The sequence below is a fragment of the Staurois parvus genome, unplaced genomic scaffold, assembly GCF_062004578.1.
Source record: "Staurois parvus isolate SC_StPar_1 unplaced genomic scaffold, SC_StPar_1.0 ptg000737l, whole genome shotgun sequence".
Taxonomy (NCBI): Eukaryota; Metazoa; Chordata; class Amphibia; order Anura; family Ranidae; genus Staurois; species Staurois parvus.
This window is the reverse complement of record NW_028318533.1, coordinates 431538-452890: the sequence shown is the minus strand read 5'-3', so window position 1 is coordinate 452890 and position 21353 is coordinate 431538. Positions and strand designations below refer to the sequence as shown.

At 41.5% G+C, this 21353-nt stretch overlaps 1 protein-coding gene across 1 annotated transcript in view; it reads right to left on the bottom strand.

Annotated features, from left to right (window-relative positions):
* Positions 1-17514, bottom strand: part of LOC149445226 (pancreatic lipase-related protein 2-like) — a 34105-nt gene extending 16591 nt beyond the window's left edge. Inside the window, exons 1-7 of the mRNA XM_089654064.1 lie at positions 17434-17514; positions 13369-13417; positions 12711-12862; positions 12443-12568; positions 10440-10574; positions 6925-7033; positions 4128-4247 (exon numbers count right to left, since the gene is read on the bottom strand). Of these exons, the coding sequence (XP_089510190.1) occupies positions 4128-4247; positions 6925-7033; positions 10440-10574; positions 12443-12568; positions 12711-12862; positions 13369-13417 (691 nt within the window). The 5' untranslated portion in view covers positions 17434-17514. The remainder of the gene's footprint in view (positions 1-4127; positions 4248-6924; positions 7034-10439; positions 10575-12442; positions 12569-12710; positions 12863-13368; positions 13418-17433) is intronic.
* Between the last annotated feature and the right edge of the window lie 3839 nt (positions 17515-21353).

Below are 21353 nucleotides of genomic sequence, written 5' to 3'. Positions count from 1 at the left end.
TATCTATATTGGGGCAAGTGACTATATACTGTAAATATCCCATCTCTGCTGTTCATGAATATTTCTAAGAAAATATAGATGGGATATAGCATTGAAAGGTATATTTCTGAATTTCCAAGCTATTTGACAACCAGGGCAATTGTACTCATGCCAACTGTAAACAATTTATGCAGTGCTTTACATATAGTGTATAGGTACAACAGTTCTCAAGGAGCTTACAATCTAAGGTGCCTATCTTACATTCATACATACAGGTACTTGCGCCAACTTAGACAGGAACCAACTGGTGCTAACCACCAAGACTTCACTGAATTTAAAAAATGCTTATATCTAAATTAAAGATTCATCCTCAGACCTGAACATTATGTCAAGTATAAAACCTAACCCCAATTCATTCTTATTTACAGTTACAGTGAGGAACAGAAGTAATTGAACACCCTGTGATTTATTTATTATTATTATTATTATTATTATTATACAGTATTTATATAGCGCTAAAAGGTTTGCTCAGCGCTGTACATTATAGTGGGGGACAGATCATGAGACAGTACAGTAACAAAACAAAACAATACACGAAGGGTTCAAGGGCCCTGCTCTTTCAAGCTTACAATCTAGGAGGGAGGGGATAGTGGCACAGGAGGAAGTGGCTGTGGGAGATGGAGTGGTAGGAGGAGTGGAGGAGATCGGCTGTTAGGTGAGGGTGGGGTAGGCTTCCCTGAAGAGATGGATTTTCAGAGTGCACCTAAAGGTGAAGTCTGATGGATTGGGGTAGTGAGTTCCAGAGGATGGGGGAAGTCCTGGAGAAGTCCTGCAGTCGGGCGTGGGAGGTAGAGACCAGGGAGCTAGAAAGTAGGAGGTCTTGTGAGGAGCGAAGATTACGGGTTGGGTGTTATTTGGGTATCAGGTCGGTGAAGTAGTTTGGGGCAGCGTTATGAATGGCTTTGTATGTCTGTGTTAGTAGTTTGAATTTAATGTGTTGGGCAATCAGGAGCCAGTGGAGGGAATGACAGAGGGGGGTGGCAGAAGCGGAGCGGTTGGTAAGGTGGATGAGTCTGGCCGCTGAGTTCAGGATAGACTGAAGCGGGGATAGTCTGTGATGAGGTAGGCCGGTGAGAAGGGAGTTAAAGTAGTCCAGACGTGAGATAATAGGGGAGTGAACGAGTTGTTTAGTAGTGTCTGGGGTTAGGAACGTACGTATTTTGGAGAAGTTGCGGAGGTGGAGCCTGCATGAGTTTGCCAACGATTGGATATGGGGTTGGAATGACAGGTTTCAGTCTAGAGTGACACCTAGGACTTTGGCTTGTGGGGTGGGACTGATGGTGGCGTTGTTGGTGGTGATGGAAAGGGTGGGGGTGCAGGCTGGGGCAAAAATTAGGAGCTCGGTTTTGGAAAGGTTCAATTTGAGGAAATGGAGCGACATCCAGTCTGATGTGTCATTCAGTAGATGGGTGATACGGGTGGAGACTGTAGGGGTGAGACGAGGGGTGGAGAGGTAAATTTGCGTGTCATCAGCATAGAGGTGATAGTTGAAGCTGTGGGAGTGTATCAGTTTGCCGAGGGAGGAGGTGTAGATGGAGAAGAGAAGGGGCCCGAGGACAGAACCTTGGGAGACCCCAACAGAGAGGGGGCGAGAGAGGGAGGTGGTAGCGTTATAGGTAAGTTCTCCCACTTAGAAATCATGGAGGGGTCTGAAATTCACATTGTAGGTGCATTCCCACTCTGAGAGACAGAATTAAAAAAAAAAATTCAGGAAATCACATTGTATGATTTTTAAAGAATTTATTTGTCTTGCACTGCTGAACATAAGTATTTGAACACCTGAGAAACAACAAGAATTCTGGCTCTCAAAGACCTGTTACTGTGCCTTTACAAAGTCCACCTCTACCCCACTCATTAATCTAACTTAGCAGCACCTGTCTGAGCTCTGTAAAGACACCTGTCCACCCCACAGTCAGTCAAACGCCAACTACTACCTGTAGCACCTAAGGGGCCTTAGTGATTGCTAAATATATATAGTATAAATACTACAATACATAACACCAAAATTACATAAATAAACATAAATCTGTTATTCTTATACTCTCCATAAACAGCCCAATATGTGACATATAGCATGTTCAACCTTAAAAATATATACTTAAAAATACATAAAAATGGATAAAACATTCCCTTTAAGTTTTCCTGGAACCAATCATACCATTATTTCATTATAAAAAAACAAACAGAACATCCTTTATGAATAAAATGGATGAGAATAATAAAAATATAATTTTATCATGGCAGGTAATGTAAAAGTTTATTGCAGGAGTTTTAAAATAAAGTAATATTATACAGAGAGCCCTTTTCTGGTCCCATTCTGTTTCAGAGGAGAAAAGGTCAGTGGAAAAGCTTATGCCAGAGAGCCAGGGTGGTGCAATAAGTGCATATCTAACCTTGGTTTAATATTAGGGTCAACAGGAAAAGGTGAACACATAATTTAAGCACTGAGTGAACGCATGCATCACAAGTGATGTTCCTGTAGGAAATTGAAGAAGAGGTTATGTGCACAACACAGTGGTGGAAAACGTTTCAAGTCATTATAATTTATGGACACATTTTACTTATTTATTACACATTGATGCTATAATATATACAGATGATCATTTAATGCTGATTTTGGTTGCGCTGCATCAAGATAGATTGTATACATTATATTTATACAGTACATCCCCTAGCTGTACTGAAACAAGTCAACATGTAGAAAGGAAGAGTTGTGTCTGTACTCAACACTGTATAAAGGAGGAGATGTGTCTATGCTCAATGATGTAGAAATGGAAATGGAGATGGACATGTCAATGTGGTCTTTTGAGCAGAGATATCTCCTCCATTTGTATTGAATAGTGCAATTCGGGACCAACCCCGAGTCTGTAGATTTCCCCTGTGTCTGTTTGCCCCATATAGTTACATAGTCTGGCTGAAAAAAAGACAAAAGTCCAGCCAGTTCAATGAAACAAAAAAAAATGTATAATCCTATACCCACAATTGATCCAGAGGAAGGCAAAAAAAAAAACCAGCAAAGCACGATCCAATTTGCTTCTGCAGGGGAGAAAATTCCTTCCTGATCCTCCGAGAGGCAATCGGATATTCCCTGGATCAACTTTACCTATAAATGTTAGTATCCAGTTACATTATGTGTATCTAGGAAATAATCCAGGACTTTTTAAAAATGTGGTACTATATAGTATGTCCATTAAAGTATGCTGTGGGCAAGCATTTGGCATTTTGCACAGGGACTGGCTAGAGAGGGGATTATTGATACAGTTGGCCAGCTTGAACACGTTAATAGTATGAAAGAAGTATCGTTCGAATGCCCCAATAAATAGTTCTCCGACCAGTTTAATTAACTGCTGCCAGATGCTGGTCTGTAGAGTAGGGGACTGGCTAGAGAGGGATTATTTGATACAGTTGGCCAGCTTGAACACATTAATAGTATGAAAGAAGTATCATTTGAATGCCCCAATGTATAGTTCTCCGACAGTTTAATTAACTGCTGCCAGGTGCTGGTCTGTTAGAGAACACCTCCAGCTCAACCACGACCCATACAACTGATTCTGGTGTGCACGCTGTTAATGAACACCAGAGTAACATAAAAACAAAAAAAAAAACAACAGCGAACGGCTTCAGCTCGATCATTCACCATTGAGAATACCCCTCTAATGCGTTTCTCTGATGGAGGGGCTTAATTGTAGAGTTTGAATATGTACTGCAATATATGCAAACCAAAAATCCCTGCAAAAGTGTGCTAGAAATATCTAAGGGTGTATTGCAGAGTGCAGAGGGTTAATTTAGAATTTTCAGTGTTCACAGTGGAAACTGTCCCCATATTGTAAAGCTCGAAAGAGCAGGGCCCTCAATCCCTCATGTTTTGCATTGTATTGGTATTGTTCTGTCACATGTTCTGTCCCCCTCTGTAATGTACAGCGCTGAGCGAACTATTGGCGCTTTATAAATACTGTATAATAATTAATAATAATATTGTGTGCACATTCAAAGAAAAAAAATCACTACACAGCTTAATGGCATTCCATCATCACTGTGACTTTCACACACTGGCACCAGCTATAGGGAAAATAATACCAAGGACTCACCTAGATTGGCAGCAGTGGAAGAGCTATCAGTGTGGATGACATCGACAAAGAGTGCGTCTGATGGATCTAGTCTGACCTCAGCTGGGGTGTCCTGGAAATAGGGCTGAGCTGGGTCCAATCCTGAATTGCAAATCAACAGAATAGGTCAGTACCAAAGTTCTTTTAAGGTTGACATTTTATGTCTGTAAATCATGAACCTTTCTTTAAAAATAAAATCTGGCTTGAGAGTTATGGATATTGCAATTCCAGACTCCACCTTCAAGTAGATGTGTGGTAGTGCTGAACGGGTAGTGGTCAAGATTAGGGATGAGCTCATAGTTTAGTCTGAACACAAGTTCGGAGTAAACTTTGGCTGTATGGACATTTGCACGAATGCCCAAACATTTACCTGTTCAGTGGAAGTCGAATGCAATGTATAATAGCAGTATTGCTATTGCTATTATACTTGACATCTTCCTGCTGTCAGTGGTTGTTAAGAACACCGGTGGGTGCAGCTATCACTGAGTCCTTAGCAACCAAGTGTAGTGCCCCTTTAGTTAACCAGTGGGAGCTAGCTTTTTTTTTAAAGCAGAGGCTGAATAGCAGCCTGGGATGAACAGGCCATATGCCTGCAACATGGGAGGGGGGGGGGGGGATCTTGTCAGTGGGAGACCCCCAGACAGAGCTATTTGTCCCCGTGTTAATGAGGACAAGGGCCTCTTCCTCACAACCCTGGCCCAGTGCTTGTGTGGGTCTGTGGGTGAGGTGCTTATCAAAATCTAGAAACCCCCTTTAATAATAACGGATTCCTAAATACCATCCTGCCATGAATGAGTAAGGGGTACATAGTACATGTATTTGACCATATTGTATATAGCCATGTACATAAGACCATAAACATCAACTGGGAGACCACACCCTTTTGTATATATCAGCTGCCAGATCTGTCATTCAGTGGGTGTGAAGCAACAGGACCAGATGTGTGTTGAAGAATAGCATTTTTGTTTTTGCTTCAATTAGTTGGCGTCAGTCATTGTAACTGATGGTGGATATACATCAGGGTACATTTTTTTTGGATGAAAGGACTCAAAAATTGTGTGTTTTTTTATTTACACTTTACATTTTTTTGTGAATGAGTAGGGGTACTATGTACACCTTACTCATTCACATGGGGGCACAGTAACTGGAGGCTCCCTTATTATTAAAGGGGGCTTCCAGATTTCAATACGCTCCTCACCTATGGATCATCACAACCACTGTGCAGGGTTGTGGTGAAGAGGCCTTTTCCCTCAACAACAAGAGGATAAAGTGCTTTGCCAAGGGGCCTCCCTAGCAAGGTACCCTCTCCCATGTTGAATGCATGTTTCCTAGCATGGTTCAAAAGGAGGAAAGTACATGATCCTCCCACCTTTCTTGGCCTGCCTGGCTGTTTGCTCAGATAATGGTCTGGTATGGATTTTTATGGTGGACCTCACACTTTTTTCATGGTTTTTCCCCTTAAAATCTATACCAGATCTGATATGATCTAGCATGAGCCCCTCATCTAGGGTAAAGGTCTGGTATAGCTGAATTGAATCCACAACCACTTTGTTTACAAACATAACGGCCGGCTGGGAGCTGTCATTTTGGCAGCAATTTAAACACTTTTTTCTTTGTAAACATCAATGTTACCATAGTACATGGTATACATCCGCTTCACAGACAGGATCAGGGCATCCCCTACGCATGTTATTTAAATACATTTTTAAAAACCATATCTTTAAATATTACTAAAATTGCTGATCCCGAATACAGAATTTACATTTTTTTCGGCTTTGGTAGATTTCCACCAGGGCAGTGCCCAGCCCCTTATCCCATTTGTTTCACAATCCCTTGCTTGTTAGTATTGAACATGGTGATTAGTGATATGGCATCTGAACTCTAGTCATGTTGAGCAAACCCGCCTCAAGCTGAACCCAGGGGTATTTGGCTTATCGCTAGTCAAGATTTGTTGCTTCTAGGTAATTTTCCTTGTGTAGGATAGACTTGGACAGAGAAGGTGGTGTATGGGAACCATTTTTTGATCCTAGAATGCTCAATACCCAGTAATGGTAGGGATGTCATTCCTCACATCAATCAATAAATCAATCAATCAATCTATAATAGTGTGGTGAGGAGCACCTTTTACAAACAGTTATATGACCAGGTCATTTATTTCACAGTCTTTATTGGTTTGGAAATCAACGTATAGCCAACACATTTCGAGGAATGTGGACTCCTCCGTCTTCAGGGTTTGGTCAAAATCTTGTGACTGGATTTAGACACAAATTAAAGTCTGGAATGAAGTTATGAGGAGCTGGGTGAGCAGTGTCCTGTGCCAGTGAGAAGTGTCCTGTGCCGGTGAGCCGTGTCCTGTGCCGATGAGCAGTGTCCTGTGCCGGTGAGCCGTGTCCTGTGCCGATGAGCAGTGTCCTGTGCCGGTGAGCCGTGTCCTGTGCCGATGAGCAGTGTCCTGTGCCGGTGAGCTGTGTCCTGTGCCGGTGAGCCGTGTCCTGTGCTGGTGAGCAGTGTCCTGTGCCGGTGAGCAGTGTCCTGTGCCGGTGAGCAGTGTCCTGTGCCGGTGAGCAGTGTCTGTGTGAGTATTGGCTATATTTTGCTTCCCTGACCAACAAAGAGTGTCAAATAAAATTATCTAGTAGTATGACTGTACAAGGTGCTCCTCACCACTCTACCATAGGCTGACTTCTGTTTCTTAAAATGACATCCGCCTGGCTGTATGTGATCTGTGTTGTGTTTAGAAGGCAAAAGTACTATGTGTGGTCAATCCTGGAGAACCCACCAGTGATTCTGGAAACTCCTGGCTTCCTCTTCCCGGCTTCCCCTGCAGCATGAGCCCCCAGGCTATGTCCAATGAGATGGATATTAGATGGGAAATAGTCAAACTTGTCCTATATGAGCAACAAAACTAAAAGTAAGGTTGGTTAGAGGTTATAAAGCTCTCTCTTTGTCATACCTTCCATTTTTCTCACCCCTCTCTTTTTCCAACTTTATTTTCTCTCCTACCCCCCTTTTATTCCCTTTATATCTATTACTCTACCCTCCTCTTTCTATCCCTCTCTATTTTGCTCTTTCTTCCTCTTTCTTTTTCGCTCTCCCTCTTCTTGAACATCTAGTTACACTCACATCTGTCCCCGTTTAGAAGATTAGCTGCAGAACAGATTTACACAGCCTTGAAAAAGTATTCATACCTCTTAAAATTTTCCACATTTTGTCATGTTACAATCAAAAACATAAATGTATTTTATTGACATTTTATGTGATAGACCAACACAAAGTGTCACATAATTGTGAAGTGGAAGGAAAATGATAAATGGTTTTCAAGATTTTTCCAAATAAATATCTGAAAAGTGTGGCGTGCATTTGTATTCAGCCCCCCGGAGTCAATACTTTGTAGAATCACCTTTCGCTGCAATTACAGCTGCAAGTCTTTTTTGGGGATGTCTCTACCAGCTTTGAACATCTTGAGAGTGAAATTTTTGCCCATTCTTATTTGCAAAATGGCTCAAGCTCTGTCAGCTTAGATAGAGAGCATCTATGAAGAACAATTTTCAAGTCTTGCCAAAGATTCTCAATTGGATTTAGGTCTGGACTTTGACTGGGTCATTCTAACACATGAATATGCTTTGATCTATACCATTCCATTGTAGCTCTGGCTGTATGTTTAGGGTCGTTGTCCTGCTAGAAGATGAATATCCGCCCCGGTCTCAAGGCTTCAGCAGACTCTAACAGGTTTTCTTCTAAGATTGCCCTGTATTTGGCTCCATCCATCTTCCCATCAACTCTGACCAGCTTCCCTGTCCCTGCTGAAGAAAAGCATCCCCACAACATGATGCTGTCACCACCATGTTTCACGGTGGGGATGATGTGTTCAGGGTGATGTGCAGTGTTAGTTTTCCGCCACACATAGCGTTTTGCTTTTAGGCCAAAAAGTTCACTTTTGGTCTCATCTGACCACAGCACCTTCTTCCACATGTTCGCTGTGTCCCCCACATGGCTTCTAGCAAGCTGAAAACGGGAGGGACTTTTTATGGCTTTCTTTCAACAATGGCTTTATTCTTGCCACTCTTCCATAAAGGCCAGATTTGTGGAGTGCACAACTAATAGTTGTCCTGTGGACAGATTCTCCCACCTGAGCTGTGGATCTCTGCAGCTCCTCCAGAGTTACCATGGGCCTCTAGGTTGCTTCTCTGATTAATGCTCTCCTTGTCCGTCCTGTCAATTTAGGCCATGTCTTGGTTTGCAGTTGTGCCATACTCTTTCGATTTTCGGATGATGTATTGAACGGTGCTCCGTGAGATGTTCAAAGCTTGGGATATTTTTTATAACCTAATCCTGCTTTAAATTTATCCACAACTTTATCGCTGACCTGTCTGGTGTGTTCCTTGGCCTTCATGATGCTGTTTGGTCACTAATGTTCTCTAACAAACCTCTGAGGGCTTCACAGAACAGCTGTATATATACTGAGATTAAATTACACACAGGTGGACTCTATTTACTAATTAGGCTACCTCTGAAGGTAATTGGTTCCACTAGATTTTAGTTAGGGTTATCAGAGTAAAGGGGGCTCAATACAAATCCACGCCACATTTTATAGATATTTATGAAAAAAATACCATTTATCATTTTCCTTCCATTTCACAATTATGTGCCACTTTGTGTTAATCTATCATGTAAAATCCCAATAAAATACATTTACGTTTTTGGTTGTAACATTACAAAATGTGGAACATTTCAAGGAGTATGAATACTTTTTCAAGGCACTGTAGCTACAACCTGACTGATGCCCAGCAGAGGGAGACACACCACCATGATGTACCAACAGCTGGCAATCCAGAGTTATTAAGGACTTTCACAACTCACATTTAACACTCTGCAATGCAAAAATGTGAACTATCAGTGCATTGTGGGGTGCACTGCATTAAAAAAGTGTGTAGGTAGGTTTTTGTGTGTACCCTAATTTATGGTAAAGCCTTGTTAGAACACATAGATATCTATTTATAAAAAATATGTTGAATGAATGTCACAGGCATTCGCCCAGCCTGCATGAATTCTGACCATATTTTACTCAATATGCTGATGTACTATGATTATCAGCTCCATCTAGTGGCCATAATGTAGTGTTTTCTTGAAATACCTCAATTTGGGAAATACTGCATTATAACCAGTAGATGGTGCTGGCCATAAAAAGTCATCGCTATATTAAAGCGGAGTTCCACTCATCCTGTCAAAAAATAAAAGTCAGCATCTACAAAAACTGTAGCTGCTGACTTTTAAAAAACAGCCACTCACCTGTCCCTCTGTCCCGTGGTGTGTCCCCTGCAGCCCGTTTCACCTGCCGTCCTGGATTCCAGGAGGCCAGCATCTTCAGTGTGGGCACCCGGCTGTGACTGCTTGCGGCTTCACAGCCGGGTACCCACTGTGCATGTGCGAGTAGCGCTGAGCTTCATGAATGGTCCTGTAGTCCTCTGGGACCTGTAACGTGTCCCAGAAGACTACGGGGAGGGAAGGAGGGAGGACACCTTCCGTTTCTGATCACCTAGGCAGTCCGACTGCAATTGGGAGCCGGTACCTGTTAAATTCGGGTACGTGCTCTCCCCCCCGCCCCCCAAAATTACCAATCATTAATGGGGAGCAGTCCTTAAAGTGGAACTTCCCCTTTTGGGTGGAGCTCCGCTTTAAGCAAATTACAGCCAGAATTTGTGAGGTGCTTGTGATATTTGTGCAACAGACTCTTTTAAACATCCCTTTTTGTGAATGAGGCCTTATGGAAAAATGTAACATATAAAACAATTAAACAAACCATCTTTTAACGTAGTGTTATTTTACATGACCATTAAATTTCAATCTGCAGATAATGTGATTTTCTAAAACTTAAAAAAAAATAGATTGACATTTTCTTGCATCAATGATGCCTTATCAGCGGATGTTAGAGCCCATTGTAGGAGTGTTGGTCACTCAGCACATCACCAGAATGTCAGAAACTGAGATTTAAAGAATCCCTTCTGACTGGCTGGCAATGCTTAATGCTATAGCAGTCAGTCTCCATATTACCCCATTTAGCGGAGATGTTCCCACAGACAGAGCACTACTTTGTGTGTTCAGTTCTCATCCACAACCAGTAAGTCCTAACCATTGTGGAAACTTCATGAGGAAAATTGAAAATAAAATAGGAAATTACTATTTATAAAGCTGAATACTTTGTACTCTGGCCTTGGAACATTAGTCCAAAAATATTTTTAAAGACAATATTTCTTCATGTTAAAATGGAAGAAATTTAGATTTTTTTTCTTATACCTGGAGAACATTGATGAAATAGGCCACCTCTGCCCCAACAACTCGGATATTATTAGCGGCCTGAGTGAATAAGGCCCGGGATCCGCCACCCCAATCCACACAGATACAATTCACGTCTTCCACTTGTAGCATCGTCTGGAGGAGATAACAAATATAAATACTCCTTCCTTATTCCAAAGGAAGGTGAGAGTTCAAACATTGCACAATTCTTGTGGTTAGTGGGCTTTGTAGTGCAGCTGGAACTTACGGGGTCCAAACACTACAGATAACAATAAACCAGGTGAATTTAGGTATCAACAGGTGGAAATGTTAGATAAGTGTGCAGAGAATGCAATATTCACCCTTTTCTTACAGTGAATGTTACAGTAAAGGCCTTATAGCCCCATTCCAGGCTCAGTATGACCCCTTCCTTTTGCTCAATCCTCAAGTTCGCTATTTCCTTTCCTGGTGAAGTCATACATATTCATCTATAACTCTATAGCCCAAGTCTCGAACCACTGATCCTGCACTTAGATCTGTCAGTCCCCTCCATTACCATCAGGATCCTAAGGGGACCGCACCACTGGACATCCAACAGGAAGTGTCCATGCCACTGACTGCCTACCAAAGAAGGACCAATCTTTGATGTAAACAGAAGAGGAAAAGACTTGGGGTGGTAGTGTCATATGACCACGGCTTCAGGTTTTTTACTGAAATGTTCACTTAAAGAGGAGTGCTAGGGAGATGTAGGAGAGAGGCAAATTTATCCCAAGATTCACCTTGAGTGAATCTTGGGAGAATTCTTGGGAAAATGTTAACTAATATTTCTTGATACATAAGGTGAATGTACACTAGCCAATTTTGAGCAAATCGTGGGTGAAAACAGTCATAAATACACCTCAACAATAACAATTTTGTTGGTATGAATAAATAAAAGGTAATAGCATGGCTTATAAACCTTTCCGGGCGGTAATGTTGCTCCATGCACCCCCTATGGCGTGATCAATCCTTTATATTTTTGGTCACATGATCAGTTTCGGAGGAAGCTTCAATGATAATACTGTAAACTGTACTAATGGCACTGGCTGCGAAGGGGTTAACATCAAGGGACAATGGAGGGGTTAACTGTGTGCCTAACAAAATGTAATGTGTGCTGTTTTTTTACTCACAGATCAGGCTGCTTTTTCTCCCTGAACTCAGAGTTGATTTTCAGGGAGAAGAAACAGCCAGATCACTGTCTGTGTACAGAGTTCTATGTGTTTGTAAACAGCACAGATCAGCAGGAGGCACACGCATGCACACGGGAAAGCCCTTTAGTTCACCAAGATTCACAGGTGCCTGACTGTGACGTCCACTAGCAGTAAATGTTAGCTAGCTAGTGGGCGGCAAGTGATTAACAAGCTAACATTCCCTACGTTTAATGGTTTGAAGTTTGAACTTTGATATCTAACTTTATTTCTTTTATTGCCTTTGATCAATAAAAGAAAAAAAAAAGAACAACAAAAAAAAGACCTTTGCTACCGACTGGAGGACACAATGCTTTACCATCAATTGTTGAGCTCTACCCGGAATAAGGACTAATTGGACTAACTTTAGCTATTTACAATATGTCTTTAAGATCAAGTACAATGTAAGTCCTCCTCATATGTAGTGCTGTGTAATATAATATGATTGCAAATCGACACACAAGTGCTCCTGGGAACTATGCATGGTAAACAGATGATGTTGAAGACCCCCAACCCCTACTCAGAGTTGGTTGTATTGTTTTGACATACTGTAGAGTTTGTGAACCAGTTGTCCTGTCCAAAACGTGTACCTCTCTTCGAAAGGACAAGTTGGAGAATTTGCTTTTGTAACCTTAGAAACAAGCTATAATTCATTCCCCATGCTGGGTAGAAGGGCTAAATACTTGGATATTTCTCCTACCCATTGCCCCTTCCACATGTCCCTCTCTCTCCAGATGTAAACTAATAGATCTAATGTTCATTTCTCCGTCCTTTATGTTCTATATAGGATGCACCTACCTTACACATGCCTGAGAGCCAAATCTTCTCCCCATTATCCAAAAATCCATGGATTATGAATCGTGATTTCCGACTGGTCTGGAAATGGGACATGGAGATGGTCTGGGGTTCCACAGCACTGATCTCCTAATTAAATATAGACGGGATATTGTAAATGTTACTGTGGCATGAGGTACCAGAAGGATGAAGGTGCAGTACTATGGATGTGTGAAGATCATGATAGATGATATGAACACTGAGTGGTAATATCTACACAGAGTGAATTTACCTGATAGGTGTTGGGGTTGTCTCTGGTGTAGAGCAGGAATCGAGTATTAATCTCCTCCGGAGACCAGGGTAAGCGGTGAATCAGTCTCTGTGGAGTCCCTGACCAGGGAGAGTCATCCGAAAAACAGCCAAGATGCTGGTAGCACACCTCCCCTAAGAAGAGGAGACAGAAACAACCCAGGATCATTAAAGTGAATTTAAAACCAAAACGTTTAGTTTTGGATGGAAGAATTGGAACCCGTCAGGTTTTTATTGCTAGTATAACGTTTAATGAGAGGGCCAGACCAAAGAACTAAGAGCACAAAATCTTTTCATGTTGATTTTAAAATTATAACAACAACAAAACTAAAACACTCAAATGGAAAGAGAGAACAGCACCCTCTCAGGTAGCATTATATGCTAGAATTAGGGATGTGAAACTTATGGGATTGCTGACTGCAGGCTTGCTTACCAAAGTACTTACCAAAACGCCTAACCTGCTGTAACTTGCACACTGTACCCTTTATGAATAAAGTACTTTTATTAGAACGAGTAGCCGGCTTTTCACCTTATACTTTTCTGCCACATTTGAGGTTTGCTCTGGTCGTCATGTCCAGCCCCTGTCCAAAAATTATCCAACTAACCTGGAGAGCAATCCATAAATAAACGAGGTCACCTACCTTTTAGAAATGACATTAGGGACATAACAGGCAGAAAATTTCCCCACATCTGAAATGAGAAATTATACCATCAGTTTTAGTCTGTGATTTCACATTTGTCATCTTTTTAATAATAACATTAGGCACAGATATGAATAAAAACATTTGGCCAATGTCTTAGAACCTCTATAAAATTATAATAATAATAAAAAAATAATAATAATAGTGGCTTAGTGGTTAGCACTCCTGCCTTGCAGCACCAAGGTCCTTAGATTAAATTCCAACCATGACACTGGAGTTTGCATGTTCTCCCCATGCTTGGGTGGGTTTCTCCTGGGTACTCTGGATTCCTTCAATGTACTTGAAAGGCATGCAGGTAGGTTAATTAGCTCCTGTCTAAATTTAACCTAGACAGGAGGAGACATGATCACAATGTACAAATATCTAAATGGTGATTATAGCATAAGGAGAAAACTATTCAGTCTTAGGTTGTTTAAGAAGACACATGGCCACTCAATGAGTGGTTTAACTTTAGACTGTGCGGGGCTTTCTTTTGGTTAGCGTTGTAAGGATGTGGAACTCCCTTCCACAATTAGTGGTGTCAGCGGGAAGTGTAGATAATTTCAAGAAACCTTTAGATGGGCATCTTAGCGAAAACACACATACACACACAGGCAGGGGCGGACTGACCATTTGGAAACTCGGGTACTGCCCGAGGGCCCAGGGTCAGTAGGGGGCCCCATGAGATGCCCCTGGTACCTTTTTCATAGGCTTTTTTGAGTTTGGGCAAGGACACGGGGGCCCCATGATCCCCTATTGCCCGGGGGCCCCATGAGCTGTCATTCCACCCCTGCACACAGGTTTACCTGGATGGACTGGTGTCTTTATTCAACATTACCAACCATGTAACTGTGTAACTATGTGCATGTATACTTGTGAGGTGGGTGTCACGTACCTGTATGTGGAGCCTGAAATGACGAGGGTGGCCTCTTGCACAGTTCCCGTCCAAGCAACCCTGGATAGTGAGACAGGGACTGCAGGGGCGAAAGAAAGGCACAGGTGCCAAGGTGTAGCCACTGCAGGCAGGAACTTCAGAGTGCTGGTATCTGATGAGCAGAGGTTCATCTGGGGATGTGCTGAAAAGGCTCCAAGTTCAGTGGATGGTGTACACCAGGACGTGCACAGAATCAGAGTCAGGAATAGGCAGAGGTCAGCAACAATTGTGCAGTGAGGTAAAGAGACACTAGGCAGTAGTGTGGTCAGTAGTTTAGGCCGGGGTCAGTAGCAGAGTAACCAGGTAAGGATAATCCAAGAGCAAGGTCAGAACAGAAACCGGGTCAGCAACAGGATCACGCATGCACATTGACACTGGAAAAGGCTGACGACCATACAGTACGTTACCAGAGCAGGATTCTGGTTTAAATAGGCCACCTTTCAAAAGTTGGAACACATGTGCTTATGCGCATGCACGCCTGCTCATACATGCGGCAAATGAGCATTCTTAATGAAACATACTGTAGAAAACAGAATAAAAATGCAATGAGGATTAAAGGGACCCTGTTAGGTTTGCAGAAAATCCAGAATAGATGTCTCTGCAATTTAAAATATTTTAATCTCACTTTCCATGTCTCCTGCCTTTCCTGTGTTCCAGCACTGCAGCATAGTCAGATATTGGTGGCCTCATGGTGATTACATCTTCTGACCATTATTTCACAACAGGGCTCAGCAGAGATGTAGGGGTCAGAGGATGGAACTACGGTGGGGAACACAGGTATCTGACAATCCTATAGGTGTTGAATACAGAAGAGTCTGACAGAGGCTGCAGCACTGGAACTGAGGTGATGTAGGAGGCATGGAAAACCGGAGAGGGAAGTGTTAAACCTCTTCTATTACAGGGAGCAAAGGGGAGGAAGGAGACATAGGACATTGGAAAGGTAAGTATAGTATCTCTTCTATTACACATAATGAGAATGGTAGGAAACATAGGACACCACAAACAGGATTAGAGTACCTCTTCTATTACAGGGAACAGAGGGGTGGTAGGAGACACTGGATACTGGACAGGGGAGTATAATGCTTCTTTTATTACAGGGAATGGAGGGAAAGCAAAAGTCACAGGACATCAGAGAGGGGAGTATAACACCTCTTCTATTACAGGGAATGGAGGGGTGGTTGGAGTCATGGGATGCTGAAGAGGAGAGTATAATACCCCTTCTTTAGCAGGGAAAGGGGGGATGATAGGAGACATGGGATGTTGGAGAGGTGAGTATAATACCTCTTATATCACAGGGAATGGAGAGGTGGTAGGAGCCGCAGGACAACGGAGAGTGGAGTATAATACCCTTCTATTACAGGGAATGGAGAGGTGGTAGGAGGCATGGGACAATGGGGAGGGGAGTATAACATCCCTTCTATTATAGGGAATGGAGGAGTGGTAGGAGACACAGGACAATGGAGAGGTGAGTATAATATCTCTTCTAATACAGGTAATGGAGTGGTGGTAGGAGACACAGGACAACGGATAGTTGAATATAATACCTCTTCTATTACAGGGAATGGAGAAGTGGTAGGAGGCATGGGACATAGGGGAGGGGAGTATAACATTCCTTCTATTAAAGAGACTGGAGGAGTGGTAGGAAACACAAGACAATGGAGAGGTGAGTATAATAACTCTTCTAATATAGGTAATGGAGGGGTGGTAGGAGACACAGGACAACGGAGAATGGAATATAATACCTCTTCTATTACAGGGAATGGAGAGGTGGTAGGAGACATTTGACAATAAAGAGGGGGGTATAACACCTCTTCTATTACAGGGAATGGAGGAGTCGTAGGAGACACAGGATGCTGAAGAGGTAAGTGTAATATTTCTTCTATAACAGAAAACAGAGGGGAGGTAGAAGACACAGGACACTGGATGGGGAAGTAAAAAACCTCTTCTATTACAGGATATGGAAGGTAGGTAGGAGACACGGGACAATGCAGAGGGGAGTAAATACAACTATTAAAGGAAACTGTAGTGGGGGGAATGAGATGTGAGACACAGAACACTAGTGAGAAGAGTATAATACCTCTTCTATTACAGGGAACGGAGGAGTGATAGAAACACGGGACAATGGAGGGGAAAGTATAATACCTCTTCTATCACAGGGAATAGACATGCGCGTTCCGTTATGAATTGATTTTCAGACGAAAATTTGATTTTTAGAAATTTGAATGTATACGAATCTCCAAACAGACATACAGTAACAATGAATGTCAATGAATCCAAAAAAAGTTATAAAGAAATTAACTACTGCATTACTTTCATTTGGATGATGTGATAGTAGTTCGGGCCCATGAGAAAATAAATTGACTTTTGAATTTGTTCAATAATTTAGATTCAAACAAATTTGTAATTTAATTTGAATAAGTCATTGTCACAGTCGGTCAGTTCCGTTCAGCAGACTAATGCAATTCTTAGGTTTGAGAAAGGCCGCTGAACTTTGCATTATTTATTCTGTTGCATCTGAAAATATTGAATCTTTCCAAGTAGATTCAATATATAATATGAATATCAAATTCATCTGAAATATATAGCAATCGTTCATAAAATCTGCAAAATTGTTTTAATCCACTCTGACCACCGATTATACAAAATTAATGCCAAAGATGCAAAATGAATTCCGAAAACGATTTGGTTCAACATAACGAATGTGACAAATTGAAATTCTTCAATGAATGAATGAATGCATGCAAAATGAAACAAAAATTTGTGGCGTGCACATGTCTAACAGGGAATGGAGAGGTGGTAGGAGACATGAGACAACAGGAGGGGAAGTAAAATCTCTCTTCTATTACAGAAAACAGAGGGGAGATAGGAGACACAGGACACTGGATAGGGAAGTATAATATCTCTTCTAATGCAGGGAATGGAGGGTAGGTAAGAGACATGGGACAGTATAGAGGGGAGTATAATACCTCTCCTATTAAAGGCAATGAAGAGGAAGTAGGAGAAACAGAACACTGGAACCAGAACCCTTTCTTCTGAAATATTTTTCTGCTTGACAAGGTTGCCTGAATTCACAAATCCCAACGTAAACCTACTTCAGTTCTGAGTGACAGCCAGAGTATGCAATTCTCACTCCTCTTCTCCTGCAGAAATCCCAGGAAGATTGAAAGAGGCTGTTGTTGTGAACTTTGTCCCTCTGAGTGTCATTCCTCTCTGACATTCTTATCATTATAATTTCCTCATCATCGATGTGCTATTAATTACACATTTACTAGAACAGCTGCTGAGCTTCTTCCAGGACTGCAGGGATTTCCTAAAATAATGTCTCATTCCGGAGAAATCAATGTTTGCATAGATTGTCTAAATGGTAAAGGTAACGGGATTCTGTCCCATGTGAGGTGAGTTTAGTTTAGCAGAGCTCTGTGAGGTAGCATAGAAATCTTGCTGCCATAGCTGGAACATCAGCAGTGGAAAATCCCTTTTACGCCTTTGTTTTAGTAGCAGACCCAGAAAGTTAGGTTGATTCTGTAATATTAAACCTAAGAAAAACTTAAAAAATTGTTTTATACTTTCCATAACTTTTTATTTTCCATATGTATTTCCAAAGCAGCATACACACATGGGTCATAATTCAACCCTCACAGTTCCAGTAAGAAGATTGAATATGGTAAGCCCAAAGGATCAGGGCCATCTATAATATTGATTGGAGGTTACAGCATATCAATACCACCAATGACTGGTTGGTAGAGGTTAAAACATGTATTACGGCTCATTGATTAGTTGCTAGAGGTTACAACACATGATTTCTGCTTGATAATTGGTTGCTAGAGGTTACTGCACATCATTACTGCTCACTGATTGGTTGCTAGAGGTTTCTGCAAATCCTTACCGCTTACTGATTGGCTGCTAGAGGTTATTGCACATCATTACTGGTCACTGGTTGGTTTCTAGAGGTTACTGCACATTATTACCGCTCACTGATTGGTTGTTAGAGGTTACTGTACATCATTACTGCTCACCCATTGGTTGCTAGAGGTTACTGCACATTCTTATCACTCACTGATTGGTTGATAGAGGTTACAGCACTTAATTTCGTCTCACTGATTGGTTGCTGAAGGTTACAGCACAACATCTCACTGCCTGCAGTGCCACTGCCTCACTTACCACCAATGTAACTGGAAATTTACACTGGCCACCAGTCTAATGGGGAATTTGCACTGATCACCAATATAATGAAGAATTTACACCAAAATGTAATGTAATGTAATGGGGGATTTAACATCAACAACCAATACATTTCTACACTGGCCACCAATGTAAGGGGGAATTACACTGACCATCAGCAGAGGTGTTGGCTTTGATGTTTTACAAAAAGGATACACCAGGATAGGAAAATTTCAATTTCCTTGGATCCTCTATTTTAATAACTGCTTAAATCAACTATTTACAACAGCCTTGTACCATGTGACAAGCTGTGACCAATCACAGCTCTCACAGTATTTCTCAATGGCTGCAAGAACACAGCCAAAGAGAAAGAGAAATTATTGATTTTACAGCCTCTATGGGTGTAAAAGCAATCAGTGTAAAAAAAAGAAAAAAAACAAATCTTCCTCACCCCCTACAAGTAGTACAGTGTCACTATGGTGATACTGTACTGCTAATGTGACAGTATGTTAAAAAAACATAAATATAATATAAAAAAAAATAAAAATGTAAAAAAATGTTTTGAAAAATTATAATTTTTGGTTATAAACTGATTTGGGTTATTTTGTATTTACTAAAAAGATAGATGAATACATTTTGGCCAAGATTTATGAAGAAAGTTTATTTATTTGCAAAAAGTTATAAGAAAAACACTTTTTTTTCAACATTTTTGGACTTTTTCATTTATATAGCAAAAAAATAAAAATCCCAGTGGTGAATAAATACCAGCAAAATAAAGTTTTATCTGTCTCAAAAAAATGCTAAAAAAGTCATATGGGTACAGTGTTGCATGAGAGCGCAATTGTCATTCAAAGTGTGATAGCGCTGAAAGCTGAAAATTGACCTGGACAGGAAGGGGGTAAAAGTGTTCGGACTTGAAGTGGTAAATGAACTCCCAAGGTTTCAAGCACCATCTCTATGCTGATGAGACTCAATTTTATCTCTATACTCCTCACCCCTTCAATCACCTCCTGCATCTGATAGCTCAGCATAGATGTCACACCACTTACTCAAATTCAATATTTATAAACAAAATTAGCTCATAATCTTACCCACCCCCAGTGGCCTTTTTCCCTTCACTTAGCCAATACACTTAATAATTAAACTCTGATTCCCTCCCCTCATTCCAGGGTGTTAATTGTTATAAAGAACTTATAAAGAGATGTCACTCCACTTCCTCAAACTCAGTCTTTCCAAAACTGAGCTCTTAGTATTCCCTCCAGCCTGTGCCCCCCCCCCCCCCCCCCGACTTCTCCATCAAGATCAGTAACACAATTATCATTCCCTCCCCCCATGCCAGGGTATTAGGTGTAATCCTGAACTCCCATCTGTCCTTTCAGCCCCAAATCCAATCACTGTCCAAATCTTGTAGACTTCACCTCCGCAACATCTCCAAGATACGCCCGTTCCTAACCTCGGAAACCACTAAGCAACTTATTCACTCCCTTGTTATATCTCGCCTTGACTATTGCAACTCCCTCCTCATTTGCCTACCGAATCGCAGGCTATCCCCTCTTCAGTCTATCATGAATGCTGCTGCCAGACTCATCCACCTTACTAACCATTCTGTATCTGCCACCCCTCTCTGCCAATCCCTCCACTGGCCTCCACTCATGTCCTCCACCCCTCTCTGCCAATCCCTCCACTGGCCTTCACTCAGTGTCCTCCACCCCTCTCTGCCAATCCCTCCACTGGGCTCCACTCATGTCCTCCACCCCTCTCTGCCAATCCCTCCACTGGCTTCCCATTGCCCAACAGATAAAATTCAAAACATTAACAATAACATATAAAGCCATTTATAACTCTGCCCCAAATTACATCACCAAACTTGTCTCCAAATATCACCCAAACCGTCCTCTTCGCTCCTCGCAAGACCTCCTACTCTCTAGCTCCCTTGTCTCCTCCTCCCATGCTCGTCTCCAGGACTTCTCCAGAGCTTCCCCCATCCTCTGGAACTCTCTACCTCAATTTATCAGACTATCGCCTACTCTGCTCACTTTTAGGCTATCTCTGAAAATCTATCTCTTCAGGGAAGCCTATCCTGCCCTCAGCTAATAATGGAATCTTCTATTCCTCCTACCAGTCCATCCCCCACAGTTACTAACTTTTGTATCACTAGCCCCTCCCTCCTAGATTGTAAGCTCCAAGGACAGGGCCCTCCTAACCCTCTTGTATTGAACTGTATTGTTGCTGTATTGTCTCCTGTTATATTGTAAAGTGCTGAGCAAACTGTTGGTGCTATATAAATCCTATATTATTATAATAATAATAATAATAATGAACCTAAATCTTCTATAAGTGATGATGACTATATAGCACTTTATGAATATCTTCATCTTATGTAAACTCTTTAATGGTGACCATACTCATACCTCTTTAAATAAAACCTATTGAATGTGAAAAAAGAACAGCTTGCGCTACTTTTTTACTCTTTATATTAAAACAAAACCAATATAAAATAAAGCTAAAAACTACAAGTCAAATAAAAAATTATTAAAAACGCATGACCAAAACCAAATTAATAACTATTTATTTTTTGGCTTTATGACCCCCTTCCTGACCCTCACACACTGTTCTTTCTGTACTCTTGACCCCTGCACTCTGTTGCACACTCCTGGCCCATGCACTGTGTTTTTACACACTCCTGCACTAAATACATTATATTGTACATAAAATACTCCTGACCAAAATGCTCATTTTCTTAACTGGTTGTCGAGGGTAGGCTCAGGCAAAGCATTAGCACTCTATTTTCAGTATGCAGACAACTATATGTAATGGAAGAGTTTTTGATTTTAGAAAATGATTAAGTAGA